Source organism: Pan paniscus, chromosome 12 (genome assembly GCF_029289425.2).
Source record: "Pan paniscus chromosome 12, NHGRI_mPanPan1-v2.0_pri, whole genome shotgun sequence".
Taxonomy (NCBI): domain Eukaryota; kingdom Metazoa; phylum Chordata; class Mammalia; order Primates; family Hominidae; genus Pan; species Pan paniscus.
Window position 1 is genome coordinate 80,899,881 of NC_073261.2, and position 24,718 is coordinate 80,924,598.

At 35.6% G+C, this 24,718-nt stretch overlaps 1 protein-coding gene across 1 annotated transcript in view; it reads left to right on the forward strand.

The window, feature by feature from the left end:
- Nucleotides 1–24,718, forward strand: part of SRBD1 (S1 RNA binding domain 1) — a 230,130-nt gene that overhangs the window by 115,320 nt on the left and 90,092 nt on the right. The window contains exons 15-16 of the mRNA XM_008976238.5: nt 13,222–13,313; nt 24,378–24,460. Of these exons, the coding sequence (XP_008974486.1) occupies nt 13,222–13,313; nt 24,378–24,460 (175 nt within the window). The remainder of the gene's footprint in view (nt 1–13,221; nt 13,314–24,377; nt 24,461–24,718) is intronic.

Below are 24,718 nucleotides of genomic sequence, written 5' to 3' on the forward strand. Positions count from 1 at the left end.
TTCCCTTGGCTAGGAAAGGGAATTCCTTGACTCCTTGCGCTTCCTGGGTGAGGCGATGCCTTGCCCTGCTTCAGCTCACGCTTGGTGGGCTGCACCCACTGTCCTGCACCCACTGTCTGACAAGCCCCAGTGAGATGAACCCAGTACCTCAGTTGGAAATGCAGAAATCACCCGTGTTCTATGTCGCTCACGCAGGGAGCTGTAGACTGGAGCTGTTCCTATTTGGCCATCTTGGAACCACCTCCCTTCCAGAGTGATATCTTGTCTAAAAAATATTTTAAATTAAAAATCAAAAAATTTTTTTAAAATTGAAAGTTTTGTGTTTCAAGTGAGATTCATCCCAAGTATGCAAGGATGGTTCAACTTATGCAAATCAGTAAATGTGATACATCACATCAACAGAATCAAGGACAAAAACCATATGATCATTTCAATAGATGCTGAAAAAGCATTCAGTAAAATCCAGTGTCCCTTCATGATGAAAACTCTCAACAAATTGGGTGGAGAAGGAACATACCTCAACACAATAAAGTCTGTATATGACAAACCCACAGCTAATATACTGAATGGGGAAAAACTGAAAGCCTTTCTACTAAGATGCAGAACAAGACAAGTATGCCTACTTTCCCACTTCTATTCAACATAGACCTAGCCAGAGCATTTAGGCAAGAGAAATATATAAACAGCATCCAAATTAGAAAAGAAGAAGTCATATTATCCTTGTTTACAGACAACACCATCTTATATTTTCAAAACCTAAAGACTCCACCAAAAAACTCTTAGAAGTGATAAATGAATTCAGTAAAGTTGCAGAATACAAAATCAACATATGAAAATCAATATTGTTGGCTGGCTGTGGTGGCTCACACCTGTAATCCCAGCACTTTGGGAGGCCGAAACGGGCGGATCGCTTGAGCTCATGAGTTCAAGACCAGCCTGGGCAACATGGTGAAACCCCATCTCTACAAAAAAATTAGCTGGGCATGATGGCATGTGCTTATAGTCCCAGCTACTTGGGAGGCCAAGGTGGGAGGACAGCTTGATTGTGGGAGGTGGAGGTTGTAGTGAGCCGTGATTGTGCCACTGCACTCCAGCCTGGGCAATAGAACCAGACCTTGTCTTAAAAAAAAAAAATCAATATTGTTTATATATACTAGCAGCAATCTGGAAAAGAAATCGAGAAAGCAGTCTCATTTATAATAGCTACACACACACATATACACACCACACACACAGAATAAATTTAACCACACACACATACACACACACACACACAGAGACATGCACAGAATAAATTTAACCAAACACACACACACACACACAGAGACACACACACACAGGATAAATTTAATCAAAGAAGTCAAAGATTTTTCCAAAGAAAACTATAAAATACTGGTGAAAGAAATTAAAGAGGATGGAAAGTTGGAATAATATTCCATGCTCATAGATTGGGAGAATTAATATTGTTAAAATGTCTTTACTACCCAAAGTGATCTACAGATTCAGTGCAATACCTATCAAAATACCAATGACATTCTTCATAGAAGTAGAAAAAAAATACTAAAAATTCAAATGAAACAACAAAAGACCCCAAATAGCTAATGCAATCCTTAGCAAAACGAACAAAGCTGGAGGCATCACACTACCTGATTTCAAAGTATACTACAAAGCTGTTATAACCAAAACAGCATGATACTGGCATAAAAACAGACACATAGACCAGTGGAACTGAAGAGAGAACCCAGAAATAGATCTGTACACGTGGAGCCAACTCATTTTGACAGTGGTGCCAAGAACACACATTGGGGAAAGGACAGCCTCTTTAATAAATGATGCTGGGAAAAGTGGATATCCATTTGCAGAAGAATGAAACTAGATCCCCATTTTTTACTATATATAAAAATTAACTAAAAATGGATTAAAGACTTAAATGTAAGACCTGAAACTATAAAACTGCTAAAAGAAAACATTGGGGGAAATGCTGCCAATCAGTGGTCTGGGCAAAGATTTTTGGGGTAAGACCTCAAAAGCACAGACAAAGCAAAAATAGACAAATGGGATTACATCAAGCTAAAAAGCTTCTGCACAACAAAGGAAACAGTCAACAAAGTGAAGGAGCAACCTACTGAATGGGAGAAATTATTTGCAAACTATCACAAAGGGATTAATAACTAGAACATATAAGGAAGTGAAACAGCTCAATAGCAAAAGAAAACCCACAAATACTGTGATTAAGAAATAGTCAAAAGACCTGTACAAACATTTCTCAAAAGAAGACATACAAATAACCACTAGATATATTAAAGAAATGCTAAGCATCACTAATCATCAAAGAAATGAAAATTAAAACCACAATGAGATGTCATTTCACCACAGTTAGAATGACTTATCAAAAAGGTAAAAAATAACAAATGCTGGAGAGAATGTGGAGAAATGTGAACACTCATACACTGTTGGTGGCAAGGTAAGGTAGTATAGCCATTGTGGAAAATTATATGTGGGTTCCCTAAAAAAAACTAAAAATAGAACTGCCATATAAGTCAGCAATCCCACTGCTAAGTATATATCCAAAAGAAAGGAACTCAGTATATTGAAGAGGTATCGTACTCCCATGTTTATTGCAACACTATTCACATTAGCCAAGATATGGAATCAATCTAAGTGTCTGTCAGCTGATGAATGGATAAAGAAAATGTGGTATGTATACACAATGGGATATTATTCAACCATAAAAAAAGAATGAAACCCTGTCATTTGCAGCAGCATGGATGGAACTGGAGGCCATTATGCTAACTGAAATAAGCCAGGCATGGAAAGACAAATATTGCATGTTCTCACTCATGTGGGAGACAAAAAAGTTGACCTCATGGAGATAGAGAGTAGAATGGTAGTTACCAGAGTTGGGGGGCATGAAGAAGTTATATAGAAGGAATAAGTTCTAGTATTCCGTAGTACAGTGGGGAAATTATAATTAACAGTAATTTATTTTATATTTTTAAATAGAAGAGAATTGTAATGTTCTCAACATGAAGAAAAATAGATGTTTGAGGTGACGGATATCCCACTTATACCCTGATTTGATCATTACAGATTATATACAGATATCAAATTATCAATGTACCCCAAAAATATGTATAACAGTTGTATATCAAGTAATTTTCAAAAATTAAAATGAGCACACACAACTTTCTGTTTCAGAAAACCATTAAGAGAATGACAAGATAAACCAAAATTGGGAGAAAATAATTGCAAATATTGTATCTGATAAAAGACTTGTAGTTAGAATACGTAAAGAACAGTTATGACTCACTAGTAAGGAGACAAACCAATTAAAAATGGGCAGAATAGATATTTCACTAAAGAAGGTTAGAAAAGGCCAATAAGTACATTGAGTAAATGGTTTGCATCATTAATGATTAAAGAAATATAAATAAAATTATAAGTAGATAACACTTCATAGCCACTAAAATAGCTATAGTAAAAAGAGAGACAAATAATAAGTATTGTGAAGGATATGAACAAACTGGAGCCTTCATTCATTGCACCTAGGTAGTTTTCTTTTTTGAGACGGAATCTCACTCTGTCGCCCAGGCTGGGGTGCTGTGGTGCGATCTCAAGCAATTCTCCTGCCTCAGCCTCCTGAGTAGCTGGGATTACAGGTGCATGTCACCATGCCCGGCTGATTTTTGTATTTTTAGTAGAGACAGGGTTTCACCATGTTGGTCAGGCTGGTCTTGAACTCCTGACCTCGTGATCTGCCCACCTCAGCCTCCCAAAGTGCTGAGATTACAGGCGTGAGCCACCATGCCTGGCTGGCAGTTTCTTAAAAAAAAAAATTATATGAAATTGAATTTTGGTGATAGTTGTACAACATTTACTAAAAGTCATTGAATTATATTCACTTAACATAGGTGAATTTTATGCAATGTAAATCATACCTCAGCAAACCTTAAAAAGTGTGGGCCTGGGACCAGAAGTATCTGATTCACCAGTGAACTTCTTAGAAATGCAAATTCTCAGCCACAGTGAAGTAGAAACTGGGGGGGTGTGGCTCAGCAATCTGTTTTATGAAACCCTCCAGCTAATTCTGATGTAGGCTCCAGTTTGAGAATTACTGCTCTAGATTGAAGGAAAGTTAAATGGAAATGTGGGTTGTTTTTGGTACCGTTTATGTACATTCAGTCTACCCTGTTCCTGTAACTGCAGGAAGGGTTTGAATTAAGGACTGTTCTAGTAGAATTAAAGGAAATTATAGGGCAATGAGAGTAAAAATAAACTGGCCTTTCATGTTCTTGGTATGTCCCCATGAGAAGCTCTATGATTGTGATGTTTGTGTACCACATGTTAGTAAATTCCTGTGTTCTTTTAGGCTTGCCATTAATGAACATAGCATAAACAGGTTCATTTGCCATAGCGACAGTAGAAGTTTAGATCCTTGAAAGGAATTATGTCTCCTAAATATTTACACAGTGTAATATAGCAGAGTCAGAAATGTGCAGTGATCCCAAAAAAGTAAAGATCTGACTCTAGATTAAGAAGCAGCCGGCTGAACTGAGCAACTCATTCTTTCCCTCCATCTGTTCAGTGTACTTTAAAAACTATGATTAGAAAAGAGGCTGATCTGTACATAGCATGTGTTTTCAGGATTTTTTTTCAGCATTGGCTGGGTGGCCGACAGAAATTTTGAAGGTTGAGGCTGCTCAAGAATAGAGCTTCAAGATCCAAACTGGAGGCTACTGGGTGGTGAGTATGTTAGATGAAGTTTGTAGATAGGGTCTCCTTTGACTGGATAGTGGTGACTCCTGCTGAGGTTTAAGTTCAGAGGAAAGTAGAGGTTGTGGGGAGAGAGATAAACAAATGTAAGAGAAGGGAGAGAGGGAGGAGTGAGGAATGGCATCATGAATGTATGTCATTTGTTAGTGGAGTTCGCTGAGATTGTAACAGTACAGTATAGAAGCATATTAGTGAATGTAGCAGAAACCATTGTTATTTCCAAAACTTTATTCAGCTATAGGTAAAAAAGAACTGGGCTGTTTGTTGCCGGCAAAGTATATCGCTGCTTCTATCTTTCTCTTTTTAATTATTATTATTATTTTACTTTTTACTGTTCTTTCATTTTGCTTTTTTTCTGTTTGTTTATTTGGGGTTTTCTTTTTTGTTGTCATTCTTTTTTAATGCTTTTAATAGTCAGTATTATTGGGAAAATATAGCAAAATATTAGAATATTCTCAAAGTTGGCTAATTCTGTCTTACGTTATTAGATAATGATGGAGTAGAATAATTTGCAATATATTTTATTCTAAAAAATCTATGCCATAGCAATCTGAACTTCTCATATTTATTACTGGACAAACTCCCACAGATGCATTTAAGCTAAAAATAAAAACAAAACATAGGAGCAGTGGAAGAGTAAATGATGCAAACTTTTCCCTTTGTTAAGAAAACTTCACAATTCTCTGTGCAGCTCTCAGATTTGTATCTGAATGAAGGTGCACTAGAAAAGTACAAACAAATACAGATAATCTGGTATTATTTGAGTAAATACAAATTTGAGTACAAAAGAAATAAATAATTTTGGAGTTAAGTGGAAGAATCAGGAGAAGCAACTTTTGGGTGCTTTGTGGGGATGGCAGGTGGGTTGACATACCATGTTTTTTAAGCCAATACATTTCAAAATGTTGACCAAAGAACATTTTAATTATAAAATTAGAATAGTGTTTATTCCCTGCCCCCTTAGGTTTTGTATCTTGTTAGCAGTGAACCTGGAATGTTTATAGTACTGTTGCAAACAACAGTTTCTTCCACAGTTAGTGTTCCTTCCTCTCTATGAACCTGCTTTTCCTGTCCCAGAATCATCCAGGCCCTTGCCTCTTGCCTAGTCGAATGCCACTTACACACCAGGTCTTGTGTTTGGTCCTGTGGCAGTTTTTTTCTTTCGTTTCCTTAGTGGTACCATGCAATACTTATAACAACTTTATGTTGGTATCAGATACAGGTAGAGAAAAAAGATAAAAGAGGGATTTTGAAAGAGAAAAGCAGAATGCGGGGAGAGAGGGAAGAGAGAGAGAGAGTGAGATGCTTACTGTGGAAGGTAATGGGAAACAATTTCTGCTTATGCCATTCTTTGTTGAAATTTCTTCTACCTCAGTAGAGGTACTTAATCTACAAATAGGAGACAAACTTTCCATCTTTTTTGTCCTTCAGTTTGTTGATTTGCTTTTCCCCATGATGACATTTGAAGGTACCATTGAGTTTGTCATCTCTGTGAAGTTTGGAACCCCAAAATCCAAATTAAAGCTCTGCTTTTTAGTTGGTAATTCGGGTCTGTCCATTTTAGGTTTCTTTTGTGGTTGGAAAGTGTTCTTTTCATCCACTGTGGTATGGGGCACCAAAAGAGAAGTAGCCAAGATAATTCTGTTCTTTTGAAAGACTGCTCTGTAGCTAAGATTTGATAGGATGTCCATCCTGGAGTATACTTAGATACTCTGGTTGGTAGACTTTTTATTTTCTCCCAGGCTTGGTATGGATCCTCTGTGTGATAACTGTACCACTACTAGAGTTGTTCTCTGTGGAAAATGATCATCTTTTTTGAAACATAACAAACTTAAAAAAACAAAAACAAAACACTGGTAATTGAAGAATTGCTTCTAACTTGTCCTCCACCAGATGGTGCTAGTGTTACATATCTAAAGGTAAACGCCTTTGGTATTGAAGTAAGGAGGTTGTGTATTTTCTTTCTCTTTTTCTGCCTCACCATATTTTGCCCTTAGTACTTTTTCATACATGCTACTTTCCTGGCATACTGCTGCATCACTTCACATATTTTATATTGTAGATAGTGAGCTGGTTATGCCTTAGTGATCATGAAGGATAACTTGGGAGGCCAAGTAAAATTCAAGAGGGCAAGGACCAAGTGAAATTTAAGGATGTATAATATGTATTTTCTTATAAGATTTTTTTAATCATTCATTTGCTTCTTAAATGGCCTGTGTGTAAAAGTTGAGAACTTATTCTTGACTTTTCTGCTTAGCTATCTTTCTTTTATGTTATCATAATGATGTCATAAAATGTCATTGCTTGAGATCTTCTACAAACAAATGATGTATTTACCGAGATTTAAGTTCACAATAACTTTAATAACTTTAAAAGAAAGCTTGGTAAATTAAAAAAAAAAAGTTGGCCATTATCTGATATGATTCCGTGACCAATTAATAATTGTTCTTACATTTTTAAACCTTTTCTGATTACATATGAGTATTACATGGTTATTGCAGAAAAACTTAAACAAGAATACAATTAAAGTAATAATACATGTTTAAATACTATTAACATTATATTACATAAGCCTGCTTTTTCTTTACCCAGTTTTAACTTAATAATTTATCATAAATATTTTACATGAGATAAAAATATTTTACAATAATTCTTAATGAAACCTTAATTAAATGAACACTGTAATGATAGGCATTTTTTTCCACTTTGTTTCAGTCACAGTTGTGCTATCATAAATAGTGCAGTTTAATTTTTTTGAATTTTTACATTTCATTTGCATATATTGCTAAAAATATAATAGCTAGTTCAGAGAGAATGTACATTTTTGTGATTTTTGATCTGATTTTCAATTTACCATCCAAAGAGTTCTGCAGTTTGAAAGTCTTTGACGGGACATGATTCTGCTTGTTTCCCTATGTCCTCTTCATCACTAGATTACCTAAGTTTTTTTTTTTTTTTTTTTTGAGTTGAAGTTTCATTCTTGTTGCCCAGGATGGAGTGCAGTGGCGCGATCTTGGCTCACTACAACCTTCACCTTCCAGATTCAAATGATTCTCCTGCCTCAGCCTCCTGAGTAGCTGGGATTACAGGCATGTACCACCACGCTTGGCTGATTTTTTTTTTGTATTTAGTAGAGACTGGGATTCACCATGTTAGTCAGGCTGGTCTTGAACTCCTGACCTCAGGTGATCCACCCACCTGGGCCTCCCAAAGTGCTGGGATTACAGGTGTGTGCCACCGTGCCTGGCCTTACCTAAGTTTTTAAGATGACTAGATATTGCTCATTTGAGAATCTTTGAAATGATAATTCATCATTACATAAAAGAATTTAAAATTGCTTTGATATTTTCTTAGAAGTAAGCTCTACCCTTTAAGCATTAAATCTCAGAGCCCCCACTGTTCGTGGTAGTTTAGTTTTTGGCCTTGTCTCCTATCCCTAAAATACAAACAGCTATTCTTTTGATACTTCAGAACAGGTTATCTCATATGCAAATAATTAAGATTTATGTTGGTTCATGTTTTTAGTGCTTTCTATTACTCGTTGAGAAACCTAGTGCAAGTCATTTAACCTCTCACGATATGTTTCTCAGTCTGACAAGTTGGAAGAATGTTTTTTAGATAAATTATTTTTAAAACTTTGAGATGAGCTAGGCATTTGGCATAGTGGCTTTTTAATACCTTCATTTTTGATAGGCAGAAGGAAGGAAAAGAGGAAGATGCTAGATATTTGTAGAGCCTGAAGAATTCTAATATACTTTTGTAAAGAATTAAAAAGGTATCAGTCAGTGTTGAGTAATTATATCCCAGTTGATTTTTGGTATCTTACTAAATAACTGCATTTTTATTTAAGCAAATTACTTTTAAATTAAGTTCTTCTGTTAACATAAAAGAGCATGTAATTTATTTTAAAATCAGAAAAACCAAGTTATTTTCATATTTGGGAAATGGGAAGAAAAGAGATTCATGCAGAGTCTTCATGAAATCTTGTAAATGAAGGTGAAAACTGTTAGCCGAGTAACTTAAAAAAAAAAAAAAGTTTTGGCTGGGCGCAGTGGCTCGCGCCTGTAATCCCAGCACTTTGGGAGGCCGAGGCAGGCGGATCACGAGGTCAGGAGATCGAGACCATCGTGGCTAACATGGTGAAACCCTGTCTCTACTACAAAATACAAAAAATTAGCCAGGTGTGGTGGCGGGCACCTGTAGTCCCAGCTACTTGGGAGGCTGAGGCAGGAGAATGGCGTGAACCGGGGAGGTGGAGCTTGCAGTGAGCCGGGATGGCGCCACTGCACTCCAGCCTGGGCGACAGAACGAGACTCCGTCTCAAAAACAACAACAACAACAACAACAAAAACCTAGTTTTTCTTTCTCATGAAAATAATCTCACCTTCCCATCTCAATTTGGCAAAATATAATAATGATAATAACATTCCTTACGGTCAGAATGAATAGTCACTGTAAGAAAAGTTTTTTGAAAACCTAGTTTTAAAAGGTTCATCAACATACAATCTGTCATGGTAGAAAAGACTTGTAAACTGTAGAGATATCAATTCTGTTATTTAAACGTATATCTTTTATACAGAATACAAATTATATTGATTAATGATTAGCTTTTTGTAAGTAACACCATTGGATTTTACCTAAGATAAAACTTAGCATTTTTGTACTGGGCGTAGTGGCTCACGCCTGTGATCCCAGCCCTTTGGGAGGCTGAGGCAGGTGGATCACCTGAGGTTGGGAGTTCTGATCAGCCTGACCAACACGGCAAAACCCCGTCTCTACTAAAAATACAAAAATTAGCTGGGCATGATGGTGGGCACCTATAATCCTAGCTACTCGGGAGGCTGAGGCAGGAGAATCTCTTGAATGTGGGAGGCGGAGGTAATAGTGAGCCGAGATTGCGCCATTGCATTCCAGCCTGGGCGACAGAGTGAGACTCTGTCTCAAAAAAATAAATTAATTAAATAAAACAGCATTTTTAACTCAATAGGGTTTTTGTCAAAAAATTTGAAAGTGAATGCGTTGATATTGTAGGTACTTTACTTGCTTTTTAGTTTATAAATGTGTGGTTTGTTTCCTTAAAATAAAAATCCTAAAAATAGTGCTTAAATAAAATATCTTAAATTATCAATTTAATTATAGAGAATTGGCATATTAACTTTTAGATCTGGTAAAATGTAAATTCAATGGTAGCTTCTGAAGTGTACTTTCTTATATCTAAAGCTTGAAATACTAATGTATTGGTTTAGGTGAAGGTCTAAACTATAGCAATTTGAAGGGCCTTCTGAGTACTGTAATAATCTATAAATAATTAGTTGAATTACAACTTGGCAGTTAAAATCCCCCCAGATGATAAATTCTGCTCAGTCATCTGCTTCATGGCAAAATACATAAAATAATCAAATTGCTAGGATTTTGAGGCTAATTTGTTTGTACTGCTGAGAAATTTATTTTGTGAAATGTAATATTAAACCGTTAGATATATGAATTTTATATAAAGTTCATTTTTGCTTTCTTCAAAATATATTAGAGATAATTGGAATAATTTCCCAATAGTTTCTTGGAAAATTTCCCATCAAACAGAAAGTGTTTTCGTAAATCTAGTATACTTTTGGCAAGTGTCTATTCTTGAACTCTTAAATAGGAATGAAAAAGGGAGGGTATTAAAACTTTTGTTCTTAGCAGTGTCTGGAAAAAAATCATCACTCCCAGTTTGATTTGTTTCATTAATTCTAGTCACATATACTTCTTCAGTCCTTACATGTTTTATATTGAAGTAATCAATGTTGAGGTTTTTCTGTGCATTTAGGTTATTTAAGATTTCTGATCTATGCTGAGCACTGAACTGTGTATTAGACACATACTCTTCAGTAACTAAAGCATATGAAATTTACTACATTTTGTATTGATTTAATATTAATGTTAATCCACAATCTTTGGGTGCAATGTGTCACATCTGTTTTGTATTCCTCTGTTTAAAAGAAATGGCAGTATGGTATTTGGAGGAATATTTATTATCTGAGTGTTTTTCTTTGCAATAGTTTCCCTCAGTCTATTGAAAATTATAACCTCCAAAAGCCCAGCAAATTCTCAGGTACCCAGTTGCTAAAAACCACAGTTAATTGGAATTTTTATTTACCATTTAAGTTCCTTTTATTTAAATAGTTGTAACTTTGGAGGCTTCTGGAAATGATAGAAAATAAATCTGTGGTGAGATTTAAAAAAATATTCTTTTCTCTTAATAATAGGTCTAGCCTGTACTTCATGGATACTCTGTCTTTTTAGAAAAGACTTTGTTAGATTGAATGTTGATTTGTATTTAAAACTGAATTTTCCATAGGTGGTGGCTAAATATTCTTATCCTGTAGTAGCGTTTCTTAACCTTTTTGGGGGTCACGAATTTAAGTAATCAGTGAATGCTAGAACCAGCTTTCCTTGGGGGAAAATTTATATAAACACAAACATTTTACATGCAGTTCTGATTAATCCTGCCTCTTCCTGCCCAATAGTCCAAGGGCCTCTGCTTAGGAAATGCCACTCTAATGGAACTGAAAAAATCACTTCTTAATTTAGTTTTAACGTCACATTATTATGTAACACTACATTTTCTTCACTACAAGCTTTATTTAACATTACATTTTCTCCTTGATCATTATATTATTAGAAGATAAGCATAATCTAAATGTTATTTTGGAGAAAATGCAGTATTACCTTTTAATTTTGAAGCTGGTCTCTGAAGTTATGGAACGTATTTGACTCCTATATGTCCTTAAGTTCTGCTTTAGATAAGTAAACAATTCACTTTACCTTTTGATCAAAGAAAAAGGCAAAGGAAGAGAGATACGAGTTCTTCTAGATCTTTTGTTTAAGAAAGTAGCTCTTCCTTAGAAAAATATGTTGTGTTTGTTGTTTGGCACAAAAATATGAGTTCTCATTTTATTGAGAGTTTGAGAAACTATTTAAGGGTTACCTGGTTGTGCTGGTTAAGGGCTCAGACTTGGAAATCAAGCAGGTTAGGGTCCAAATCTAACTCAGTTCCTTTCCAGCTATATGATCTTGGGCATACTACTTATCCCCAAAATGGAACCTACTCCATTAAATGAGATAATGTCTGTAAAGTGTTTTTTTGCTTTGTGTATAATATGCACTCAGCTGTTATTGTATCATGATGATGGTGATGATGAAAAACAGGATAAGCAGCCTTACTTTTCAGTTGTAGTGTTTATTTTTTTCTATTTAAATTTAAGAGAGTAGATCTTGGTTGCAGAAAGAGAAGTTGTCACATTCCCCAGAATAATCTTCTCAAGTTGTGGTGGCTTACATTTGTCATAAAAATTTATTCAAGAATTCTCCAAAGATGGGGATAGCAAACTAACTTTTCCACATTTTACTTCTCAATGTTCAGTTGTTACAGTGGGGCAGTACGTTACATGTCATCCATTAAATTTGCCTCATGCAATTGAAGTAAATACTGAGGAGCAGAGAAAGGGAGAGGTTGCTAAGAGTGAATTAAAAAGTGAGCCCTAACATGTTTCTGGTTTTGAATATTGACACCTACATGGTCACATGGTATAGAGCCACATGTATTGTGTATACTTAGAGTAGATGATGTTTCTTTGCCTGTCATGTCATAAAGGAGAACTCTAATGTAAAAATTTTTCATAAGCTGTACAAAATGGCAATCCCCATACAAATGTCAGCTGTAAGACAGTATTCTCATTGTGGTTTGTATGGTATTTGGAGCCAAAGAAGAAAGGAAGAGAATGAAAGAGAATGATTTGTGTGACTATTTGATTAAATAAATGATGAAAGGAATTAACACCTGCCTGAGTGGAAGACTTTAAGTTCACTGAAAGGATGATGATTTTCAGACCCTCCTGAAAAGAAGTCGGATGACATCCTGTCTGATCCCTTTTTTTTTTCATGTTGTGGTTGTTAATTATAACCAGGTAATAACAATAACAGTGCTTATGATGGTGGTTTTTTTGTATGTCTGCATGTGCACATATCCACACATATGTCCATATGCTTTCCAAGGTGCCTTAGAATGATTCATTCAGGTAAGAATCATAAATGTCAGTCAATAATGAATTATAAATACAGGAGAGGCTATGTGCATTCTGAATATTTTGAAGTTGGCATCATGGGAGAGTATTCATTGTATTAATCTATAAACCATCTATTGTTACCAGTGACAGAGAAAGCAACTGATTTCTCTGATTGAATTCATTATGGATTTAAGTCTGTGTATTTCATATGTGAAAAAAACAAACACTGCATAATCATTTTATATTAATGAAATATTAGATGCTGTCAGTATCATTGAGATATGAAGAGAACAGTTTGCCCTGTTATTTTTTTTTTTCTGGTAATGCCTGGTTTCATTCATTTATTTTCTTTGACCAGGCAGGAAGTTTGGAAAGTGATATTCCCCTTTTTCTGTCTTCTCAGTATCGTCAGTGAAGCAGGAGCATCAATCTACAGTGTCAGCCCTGAAGCTAACAAAGAGATGCCAGGGCTGGACCCTAATTTGAGAAGTGCAGGTAAGAAACTATGGACCATCACAAAAACATGTGATTTTGATATTTTGGGCAGCATGTGTGGCATGCTAAATATTCTAAATATCAAAGAAAATTGAAAAGTTATACTACATGCATAGGAATTGGCATATTAGAAAGAAAGTGGTTAATTGGACTAATAATTGAAATTATGGAAAATAAGAGGAAGAATATTGTACTTTTTAAAAGAACACTACTGTTCTATAGTGGAAAGCTAACCCACAAAGTCTTTACCAAAATTAAATGCTAGAGAGTTCAGTAATAAAAATAATAGGCCGGGTGCGGTGGCTCAAACCTGTAATCCCAGCACTTTGGGAGGCTGAGGCAGGTGGATCACGAGGTCAGGAGTTCAAGACCAGCCTGGCCAAGATGGTGAAACTCCGTCTCTACTAAAAATACAAAAATTAGTGGGGCATGGTGGCGGGTGCCTGTAATCCCAGCTACTCGGGAGGCTGAGACAGGGAATTGCTTGAACCCAGGAGGCAGAGGTTCTAGTGAGCCAAGATTGTGCCACTGCACTCCAGCCTGGGTGACAGAGCGAGACTCTCTCAAATAATAATACTAGTAATAATAATATTAATAATAAAAGATCCTAAGATCTTTTATTATTGTTACAAAATATTATTGAAGCTTTTTGTTGGCAAAAAGTAATACAGTAACATAAAAATATTTGTAATACAAATTTATGAAAGTACACAGACTTTCAGTTTATTGCCAAATATTTGTCGAATGACCAGTCTCTCATCTTGCTAATAGAGTTGTCATTTGATCATGTTTTGCTTAAAACAGCTTGCTTTGATTTTAGTTGTATTTGATTGCTTTGATTTCTATAATGTGGAAGAGTCAAAATCTTGTGTGTGAAGAAATTAAGATACTTTGATGCATCTAATGAAAGCAGTTGGTATCATAAGCAATATGTTAGATCAGGTCAGTGCATTTTTCTGTATAATAAGTGAATATTTAGACCACTTGGTTAGTAATGGACCTTTTATTTAATTTTTTCCTTAAATATTCTCATCAGATTTCATCGGCTGTTCTTGAAAACTATACCTGGAGGGATATATGTGAAATTTTTACAGTAATCTAAAGCTAAAAGCGTTCTTACGTCCAAAAGAGCTTGTAGTTTCCCTTTAGTTGTTTCATGACATAATTCCCTCTCTAAAATGATCATCTTCTTAAATCTGAGCTAAAAATCTTGCTTCTCCTGGGAAGCTGCTTCTTAGCACAGCAGCTCAGCGTGATCTCTGTCTCCTTACCATGTACTCTTTTGGTGGTTGCCTTATAATAATAATGGCAGAAGGAATAGAAATAGTAGTCATACTGGGAGCTGCTAATAGTAATTTTTTAAGCACTTAGTATATGTGAAACAGTGTGGTAAGTATGTTACCAAGATTATTTTATCCTTTCTATTGCCCTGTGAGGTATTTATTATTATCCCCACTTTTTAAAATTTATTTATTTATTTATTTATTTATTTATTTTATTTTATTTTATTTTTTTTGAGATGGGGTCTCGCTGTCACCCAGGCTGGAGTACAGTGGCGCGAACTCGGCTCACTGCAAGCTCTGCCTCCGGGGTTCATGCCATTCTCTTGCCTCAGCATCCCAAGTAGCTGGGACTACAGGCACCTGCCACCACGCCCGGCTAATTTATTTTTTTGTATTTTTTAGTAGAGACGAGGTTTCACCATGTTAACCAGGATGGTCTCGATCTCCTGACCTCATGATCCACCCACCTCGGCCTCCCAAAGTGCTGGGATTACAGGCGTGAGCCACCGCACCCAGCCTATCCCCACTTCTAAAATAGGAAACTGAGGCTTAAAGAGGCCACATAGCCAGTAAATATGCACATAATATTTGTGTACCTAATTTCTATGATAAAAGGGTACTTTCATTTATAAAAAAATAAAATCCAGAATTTCTCAAGTTGCTATTGAGAAGGTATCTCCCAATAGTGTGTTGGAAAAAATATTTAGACCATATTTTCTGAGAGGTAACAATCCCTCAGGCCTCCCACTGCTGAAGATACTGCTGTTTCTTCTTAACCACTGGCCCATGTGTGTAAATAATTGTCACAGTATTATAGGTGAGACAGAATTACAACATTCCAACAAGATTCTATGAAAATAGAAGATAATAAAATGGAGAATCATTCTATGATTCTCATTACTCTAATTTCAAAGTCTAGCTGTGTCATCAGTGTGTGATTCATTTTAAGTATCTGTGTCTTCCTTCTGTGTCTTAGCTCACTTCTATGTGGCAATGACCATGTTTAATATATACCTAGAAACTTTGAGTCTTTAAAATCTGGTCCTGGAGTCAAATATTCAAAGAGCTTGGAGTCTCTACTCTTGGTTTTCCAGAGTCCACTTTCTTTTCAATTCCTATTTCTCATTGGGAGTCTTTCTTTTTCCTGGTGATTGATGCCAGGGGTGACTTTTTACTTTATGTGAGATCTGAGCTACCTACAAGTGTGGATTTTTTACCTTTAAGTCCTCTAAAAGTTTGCTGTATAAGAATATAACAGAACTTCAACATTTATATGTGTGTTAAGCATGTGTAAGAAAATAACCCTCATTACTACATCTCACTGGCCAGTTTATCAGCTTATTGAAAACAGAAGTTGTCTTCTATATATATGCTTATATTCCCCCACAATGCATGGTACATGGCCTTTAAATTGGATGGATATAGTAGATGGATGATATTAAACTGTTTATTATGGATTTAAAGTGGAAGATTGAGTGTATGTTTTATTCCTTCTCTCCTTCTGAAATTGATTAAAATGACATGATAGAATGAAAGCATAAACCTACTAAGATAAAACCTACTAAGATAAAAGGAATGGGAGAGGAGATGGCAACAACAACAACAAGATTTGAAGCTTAAAGCAGATAGATGAGCAATAAGTCACCTAGTCAACTTGAGAACATTGAATTCTAAGACAGCATTGTAGAAAATACAGAACTAACCTGGGATGGATCACGCAACCCCTATAGGTTCAGGAAATGGTGCCAAGTACTTTGGAAGTATGGTGAGAGGGTTGAGGCTAGGTTGAAAATGAAAGTATTGGTTGAAAGTCTGTTTAAAAAGCAACGAGACCAAATTAAACATAGGCCCAGCAATTTCACTCCTAGGCATGTCTCCAGAAAAATTGAAAACAGGTACTTAACCAAAATACTTGTGCACAAGTGCTTATAGCAGCATTATTTATAATAGCTAAAAGTTGGAAACAACTCACATGATGAAAGAATAAACAAAATGTGGTATAGCCATACAATAGAATATCATTCAGCCGTAAAAAGAATGAAGTACTGGTACATGCTACAACACCATATGAACCTCAAAAATGTCATGCCAACATAAGTAAAAGAAGCCAATCCCAAAAGACCACATATTGTATGGTTATATGAAATGTGCAGAATAGACAAATCTGTAGAGATTGAAAACTGACTGTAGGTTGTCAGGGACTGGGGAGAGACAGGAATGGACAGTGACTGCTTAATGGGTACAGGGTTTTCTTTTGGCATAATGAAAATGTTTTGGAACTTGATAGGAGATGGTGGGGCACAATATTGCAAGTATGCTAAGTAGCACTGACTTCTGTACTTTAAAATAGTTAATTATATGTTACGGGAATTTCACCTCAATAAAATAACAATAACAATTAACATCCCCTTCCACACAATTGAGGAACTATCTTTTTACTACCTTTGCAGAAGACTGGGGATTTGTTTTCTGGAGAGGGTTAAACAGAAGGTTTCTACGATAGAGGGCACAGCTTACAAATGAGAGTGGGGATGCTACTGAAGTAAAGGGGAGTTGAGTAAATATTTACATGCTGTTGTAGAGATCTTAGGAATAAACCTGTGCAGATAAGAGGATTCTGCCAATACAAGAGACAACATTGAAGAAACTTGGGATTAGAGGTACCACAAAGAAATGGCCAGAGCACCCAAAGTAAGCCATAGGTGACAAGCCTTACCACTGGGCAAAACACTTAAAGTCATTGTTTTAGCATCCTGCCCCTGGTGGACAGTCAGAGGTCACCTAACATGTAATGAAAACTTCTACTATTAATATTAAAAACAGATGCCAGAATACACTAGGGAAGAAAAAAAGCTACTTGGAGGAAATAGAGATGATGAAGACAGAAGAAAAAGTTTAACATTCTCAGAGAAATAAAAAAAATTATTTATTTGGAGATATATTTACATAAAGTAAAAGTCACCCTTTTTAGGTACATCATCTATGAATTTTGAAAAGTTTATACTAGTTGGGTAACCTTTAGTCTACCTCCATTACGTCAGGATACAGAAAAATTTTTTCAGTTCAACATATTTCTCAGCTTCTTGTTCAAAAATGTAATTATTACTTAGAGGGTCAGGATTACAGTAGATTTGCATCAAGACTTCTAAAACTACATTTTAATAAGCATTATAGTGAAAAAATTCTAATTTGGAGTTGTTGACTGAAAAAGACAACATGGGGGAATTTTACTTATTTTCCTCTGTTCCTGTCTGATGTCAAGGGGAAGGATAAAATGAGATGAATATTGGACTTTAAAAATACAGATATCTAATATTGCCAGATAACAGGATGAGACAAATTTTAAAGAGAGTACAGTTCAGTATAGTCTTTTAAGCAAATAAACTGATTTGCTCCAGAAGCTTTAGGATTCTAGATATTTCATAGAACTGAAAGGCCAAAACCCATGACATTCTTTTTATTCTTTGGATATAAGACATATTATGAGTGAGGAGAAATGTTGCTTTCAAGGCTACTGCATGTGGTCATGCAAGTTATATACTCAATCACTTTACCATAGGAAGTAGCTCTGGTTGCATATCTTTTAGAATGGTAATCTTTACTCATTCTGGGATCCCTTCCCAACTTTTGGTGTATCAAATGTAATTTTTTTCTCTAATGCTTAACTTTTTCTATTAATATCCCATATTAATTGTCTTCCTCTATACATTGACCTATGTTACCATTTAATAAATTAGCATTTATTAAAAAACCTAAAATCCCTATGTGTACTTTATGTTCTTGTTTCAGTGGTCTGTCTAGACTACCACAATGCAACTCTCTCAATTTCTGTGGCTTATAATATGCCTTGCTTTAATTTTTTAAAATTGCATTTTTCATAGCATTTCTTTTGTGTTTTGCAAATGAACTTTAAAGGCTTTTAATAAATACAGTTGACCCTGTGCACGTGCCCACAGATTCAACAGTGGATTGAAAATATTTTTAAAAAACAACACAACAATAAAAATAATATAGATTTGAAAATATAGTATAACAATTATTTACATAGCATTTACATTGTGTTAGGTATTAAATGTAACCTATAGGTGATTTAAAGTAAATGGCAGGGTATGTGTAGGTTCTATGCAAATGGTACTCCATTTTATATAAAGGACTTGAGTATCCACAGATTTTGGTGTCTGCAGGGGTCCTGGAACCAGTCACCCAAGGATACAGGATGACTGTACTTTTAAAAGTCTATAGTATATAGAGTGAAATTCTGTGAAATTTCCACTTTCATCCCTGTTCTGCATGTTTTATTTTTATTATTCATGGGTTGTGTGTGTGTGTGTGTGTGTGTGTGTGTGTGTGTGTGTGTGTGTGTTTAACGTTGTGAATAGGTTTTTCTCCATGATTTGATGTTTTTATTACATTTTAATTTCACCATACTGTACGTAAAATCTCTGTAATTTATTAACTTATAACTACAATTATGTACCCTTTCACCAGCATCTCCCCATTCTCTCCACTCCCCAACTCCTGTGTTATTGGTTCGATAGCATATGGTAGAAGCATCAATTTTTGTTTGTGTGTCTTGAAACTACCCAACTAATTGGAACCTTATTAGTTCTGATATTTTTTCATTTGACTTGCTTAGGTTTTCTAGGTAGACAATCATCATACATAAATAATGTCATTTCAATATTTATATCTTCCCTTTTTGTCAAGTTGCATCAACTAGAGTTTTCTGAACAATGGTGAATAGTAGTGATACAGCAAACTGTTGTCATTCATTATATGTGGGCAAAATAGGATTTGGCATACATTTGGACATACTACATTTTAAAAAATAATAGCTTCATTGAGATATAATTTACATAACATAAAATTTACCCTTTTAAAGTGTACAAGTCAGTGTTTTCTAGTATAGTCAGAGTTGCACAACTATCACCACCGTCTAGTTTTATAACTTCATCCTAAAAAGAAACCCATACCCATTAGCAATCACTTCCTTTACTGTCTTCACTCACCACCCAAACTCCTGGCACACATGAATCTACTTTCTCTCTGTATGGATTTTCCTGTTCTGGACAGTTCATATAAATGAAATCATACAATATGTGGTCTTTGTGACTGGCTTCTTTCACTTAAGCATAATGTTTTCAAGATTCAACCATGCTGTAGCATGTATCAGCACTTCATTTCTTTTTATTGGCAAATAACATTCTATTGTATGGGTATACAACATTTTGTTTAGTCATCAGTTGATAGATTTTTTTTTAACATTTTTGGCTACTATGAATAAGGCTGCTATGAAAATTCATGAAGAAGATTTTATATGGACATATGTTTCCATTTCTCCTGAGTGTATGCCTGAGAATAAAAATTGGGGCACATGTAACTATGTTTAACATTTTCCAGAAATCTTTTTGACTTCTATTACTTTGCTGTCCTCATCATTTATTCTCTGCCTCTTTCATTACTTCCTCCTTTTCTTCTCTGTCTCAAAATGTAGACGTTCCCTAAGTTTTGGGCCATAACTCTTCCTCTCTCTTAATTCTCTTTATCAGCAATTCATTAGACTCCCTTTTCCTGAGCTACCTCCCTCTTACTTTCAAGAATCTTTTGTCAGCCTGATCATTCTCAACCTAGAGCTCTGCATTATTCCTGTCTACTAAATAACGCATTCTTGATTATCTTGCCGGCAGGAAAGTAGCACCATCTCTCTCTAAAGCCTGGACATAGGAGTTTTAAAAATGTCGCATGACATTTTTGTTTTCTCAGTGCATACAAAAGTTATGTTTATACTATAGTGTGTTAAGAATCTAATGGCATTATATGTCAAAAAATATGTACACATCTTACTTAGAAAATATTGTTTAAAATGCTAATGATCATCTGAGCCTTCAGCAGTTCACAGTCTTTTTGCTGGTGGAGAGTCTCGCCTTGATGTTCATGGTTGCTGACCAGAGTGGTGGTTACTAAAGGCTGAGATGTGGTGGCAGTTTCTTAAAATAAGACAACAATGAAGTAGTCTGCTGTATCAATGGACTCTCCTCTCACAAAAGGTTTCTCTGTAGCATGTGATGCTGTTTGGTAGCCTTTTACATTCAGTAGAACTTTATTTAAAATTGAAGTCCATATTATCCATTCCTGCTGCTGCTGCTTTATCAATGAAGTTTATGTAATATTTGATATCTTTTATCATTTCCACAACGTTCATAGCATCTTCACCAGGAGTAGATTCCATCTCAAGAAGACACTTTATTTGCTTGTCCCTAAGAAAGCAGCTCTTCATTATGTCAAGTTTGATCATGAGATTACAGCAATTCAGTCACATCTTCAGGCTCCACTTCTAATTCTAGTTTTCTTCCTATTTCCACCACATCTGAAGTGACTTTCTCCACCAAAATATTGAATCCCTCAAAGTCATCCATGAGAGTTGAAATCACTGTCCTCCAAACTCTGGCTAATGTTGACATATGCCCTCCTCCCATGAATTATGAATGTTATTAATAGCATCTAGAATGGTAAATCCTTTTCCAAAGATTTTCAACGTACTTTGCCCAGATCCTCAGAGAAATCACCATCTATGGCAGCTATAGCCTTACAAAATGCATTTCTTAAAAAATAAGACTTGAAAGTCAAAATTACTCCTTGATACATGGTATGCAGAATGGATGTTGTTTTAGTAGGCATGAAAACAGTATTAATCTTGTACATCTCCATCAGAGCTCTTGGATGACAGGTGCATTGTCAATGAACACTAATATTTTGAAGGGAATCTTTTTTTCTGAGCGGTAGGTCTCCACAGTGAGCTTAAAATATTCAGTAAACCATGCTATAAACATATGTGCCATCGTGCAGGCTTTGTTGTTTCATTGATAGAGCACAAGCAGAGTAGATCTAGCATAATTCTTAAGAACCCAAGGATTTTCAGAATGGCAAATGAGCCTTGACTTCAGCTTAAAGTCACCAGCTGCATTCCCCTCTAATAAAATGAGTCAGGCTGTCTTTTGAATCTTTGAAGCCAGGCATTGACTTCTCCTCTCTAGCTATGAAAGTCCTAAATAGCATCTTCTTCCAAGAGAAGGCTATTTTGTTTACATTGACAATCTGCTGTTTATTGTAGCCACCTTCATTATGATCTTAACTAGATCTTCTGGACAACTTGCTACAGCTTCTACATCAGCAATTGCTGTTTCACCTTGTACTTTTATGTTAGGAAGATGGCTTCTTTCCTTAACCCTCACAAACCAGCCTTTGCTGTCTTCAGACTTTTCTTCTGCAGTTTCCTCACCTCTCTCAGCTTTCATGGAATTGAAGAGAGTTAGGACCTTGCTCAGGATTACACTTTGGCTTAAGGGAATGTTGTGGCTGGTTTAATCACTCAGACTTTCTCCATATCAGCAAAAAGCTGTTTTGCTTTCTTATCATTTGTGTGTCCACTGGAGTCACACTTTTAATTTCCTTCAAGAACTCTTCCTTCGCATTCACAACTTGGCTAACTGACCCAAGAGGCCTACCTTTCAGCCTTTCTTGGCTTTCAACATGTCTTTTGAATAAGCTTCATTATTTCTAGCTTTTGATTTAAAGTAAGAGACGTCTGACTCTTCCTTTTACTTGAACACTTAAGAGGCCATTGTAGGGTTATTTATTGGCCTGATTTCAATACCGTTGTGTCTCGGGGAATAGGGAGGCCCCAGGAGAGGGAGGGAGGGGAATAGCCAGTTGGTGGAGCAGTCAGGACACAGACATCATTTATTGATTAAGTTTGTTACATTATAGGTGTGGTTCGTGGTGTTCTAAAGCAATTACAATAGTGATATCAAAGATCATTGGTCACAGATTATCATAACAAATATAATTAAATTTTGAAATATTTTTGAGAGTTACCAAAATGTAACACAGTGACCAGAAGTGTGCCCATGCTATTGGAAAAATGGCGCCAATAGACTTGCCCAACTCAGGGTTGCCGCAAATTTCCAACTTGTAAGAAATGTGGTGTCTGAGAAGCACAATAAAGCAAAATGCAATACAATGAGGTATCCCTGTATTCTTAAATTCTTGACTTGGTTTACTGTTGTGGGGGCTTTTGTTGTTGTTTTTACTCAGAGTATTTTGGCAATGTATATGTGTTGAAAATCATTCTTATTGCATTACACATTTAAATGTTAGGCTAAAGAAATAATATTTGCTTTAGAGAAATTCAAGTATATCTCTACTTTAAATCTGTAATTATAAATGTGGTTATTAGAAGAAAGCATTTCTCCTATCACCTGCAATGCTTGCACTAACTAACCTTTTGTGATTGATTTCTTTAAATAATAAAGGTTTATGTGAAGGCCTTGGAATCCCCGTCTCTTCTGGGAGAAAAATAGATTGTATAACACCAGCTCAATGTTCTCTAAGCTTGCTTTGCAAGGAGCTATTGTCACTGTATATTAGATGTAGTAATAAAGGATATGAAAAAGACTTGAATGATCATGCGTTGAACTTGATGTTCACAGTAGATAAGTAGATCTTATGTCTGATTAGAGAAGTGGTACAAATCAGCGACCGGAGAATCTGAGAGTCACTTGCAAGAGATGACTTTTGTTTCCAGACCTTGAACAGCTTAACATGGAAACAGGCATAGGATTTTCTTTGATGGTCTTAATATTTTCACTTAATGAATTTATATTTCATCCAACCTGTATGAGAAGGTGACACTGATTAGCTTCCATGTGTTTTGAAAATGGAAGCGGTTCATATATATATAAAGACTCAGTGTAAATATGCTACTGGAGAGGGAGGCTGCCTTTAGAACTATTCATAAGAGTTGTAATAGTTATCTTTTTTTTCTAGCTAAATCTATCTTATAAACGAAATTAGATGTGAATTTTTATTGATATTTGGTAAAAAAAAAAAAAGACAATAAATGACGATCAAGTAAAATCATGACACAGTTAAAGGAATGTTTGAAATTAACTCTAAAGTTTCTTGAACATGGATTGTAATGGTCAAGAAAGGGATGTAATTAGAACTATGGTGTGTTAAGAGACAAGCAGTTGGGACAGAAGGAGGATCACTTGCCAGGGCAATCTTGCAGTCATATTCAAGGCCACATGAGTATATTCATTAGCCAAGTAACTTGATCTCTGGTTGCATTAAGATATGATTTTGCTGGGCGCAGTAGCTCATGCCTCTAATCCCAACACTTTGGAGGGGTGAGGCAAGAGGATTGCTTGAGCCCAGGACTTCAAAGCTGCAGTGAACTGAGATGGCACCACTGCACTCTATCCAGGGTAACAGAGTGAGACCCTATCTCTAAAAAAAAGGAACTTTAAAAAAGGAGGTAATTCCATCACTTGTTCATTATTTGGGGGATCCAGTTCTAATAAGCATATTTGACATATAAATATATTTGTAATAATGCAGAATTATTTAAAACAAGGTTTTGCTTCCTCTGTGAAGCATGAGGTATCCTATTATGCTTTATGTAAAGAATGAAGAATGAATAGGTAATCATGTAAGTATAGGGAATAAACGTTTTATTTGTTTTTCCAAATCTATAATCCTGTCAAACTGCTTTGTGTTCAAGAATGCCTAGGAGTTCTGATGACATAATTCATGAAATTTTGCATTTACTTTTTGTGTGGGGAAAAAAGAGAACTTTGAAATTTAAATTGTTGGCCTTTTTTAGAGGGATGATGAGGAGGGACAGGATTAAGTACTTACATTATGAGAAACTAATGTAAGTAATTATTAGGTACTGCTTTTCACATTAAGTCATACTTGTTTTCTGATTCTGTTTTTTCAGTTTCCATAGCAAGGCGTGTACAAGATCCATTAGCTGAGCTAGTGAAAATTGAGCCGAAGCACATTGGAGTTGGAATGTATCAGGTAAAGCAATGTGGATCGTTTAATTTATGAAATCCATCAATACAAGGAGCAGTACTCAAACCTGGGATAGTAATTAAGTGTCTGTGGGAGTAGATTCCCATTTTCAAGGTTATACAGTTTGTGGAAAGTAGGAGTTTTAAGTCATCAGGGAAGGAGGGAATTATTTTTGTCATTGTTGTTCTCGTGTTAATGATTTTGATTAAGACTTAGAATTGACTGTGGTCAGATTGAAAGACTATGAAAACACTAGATGAAACT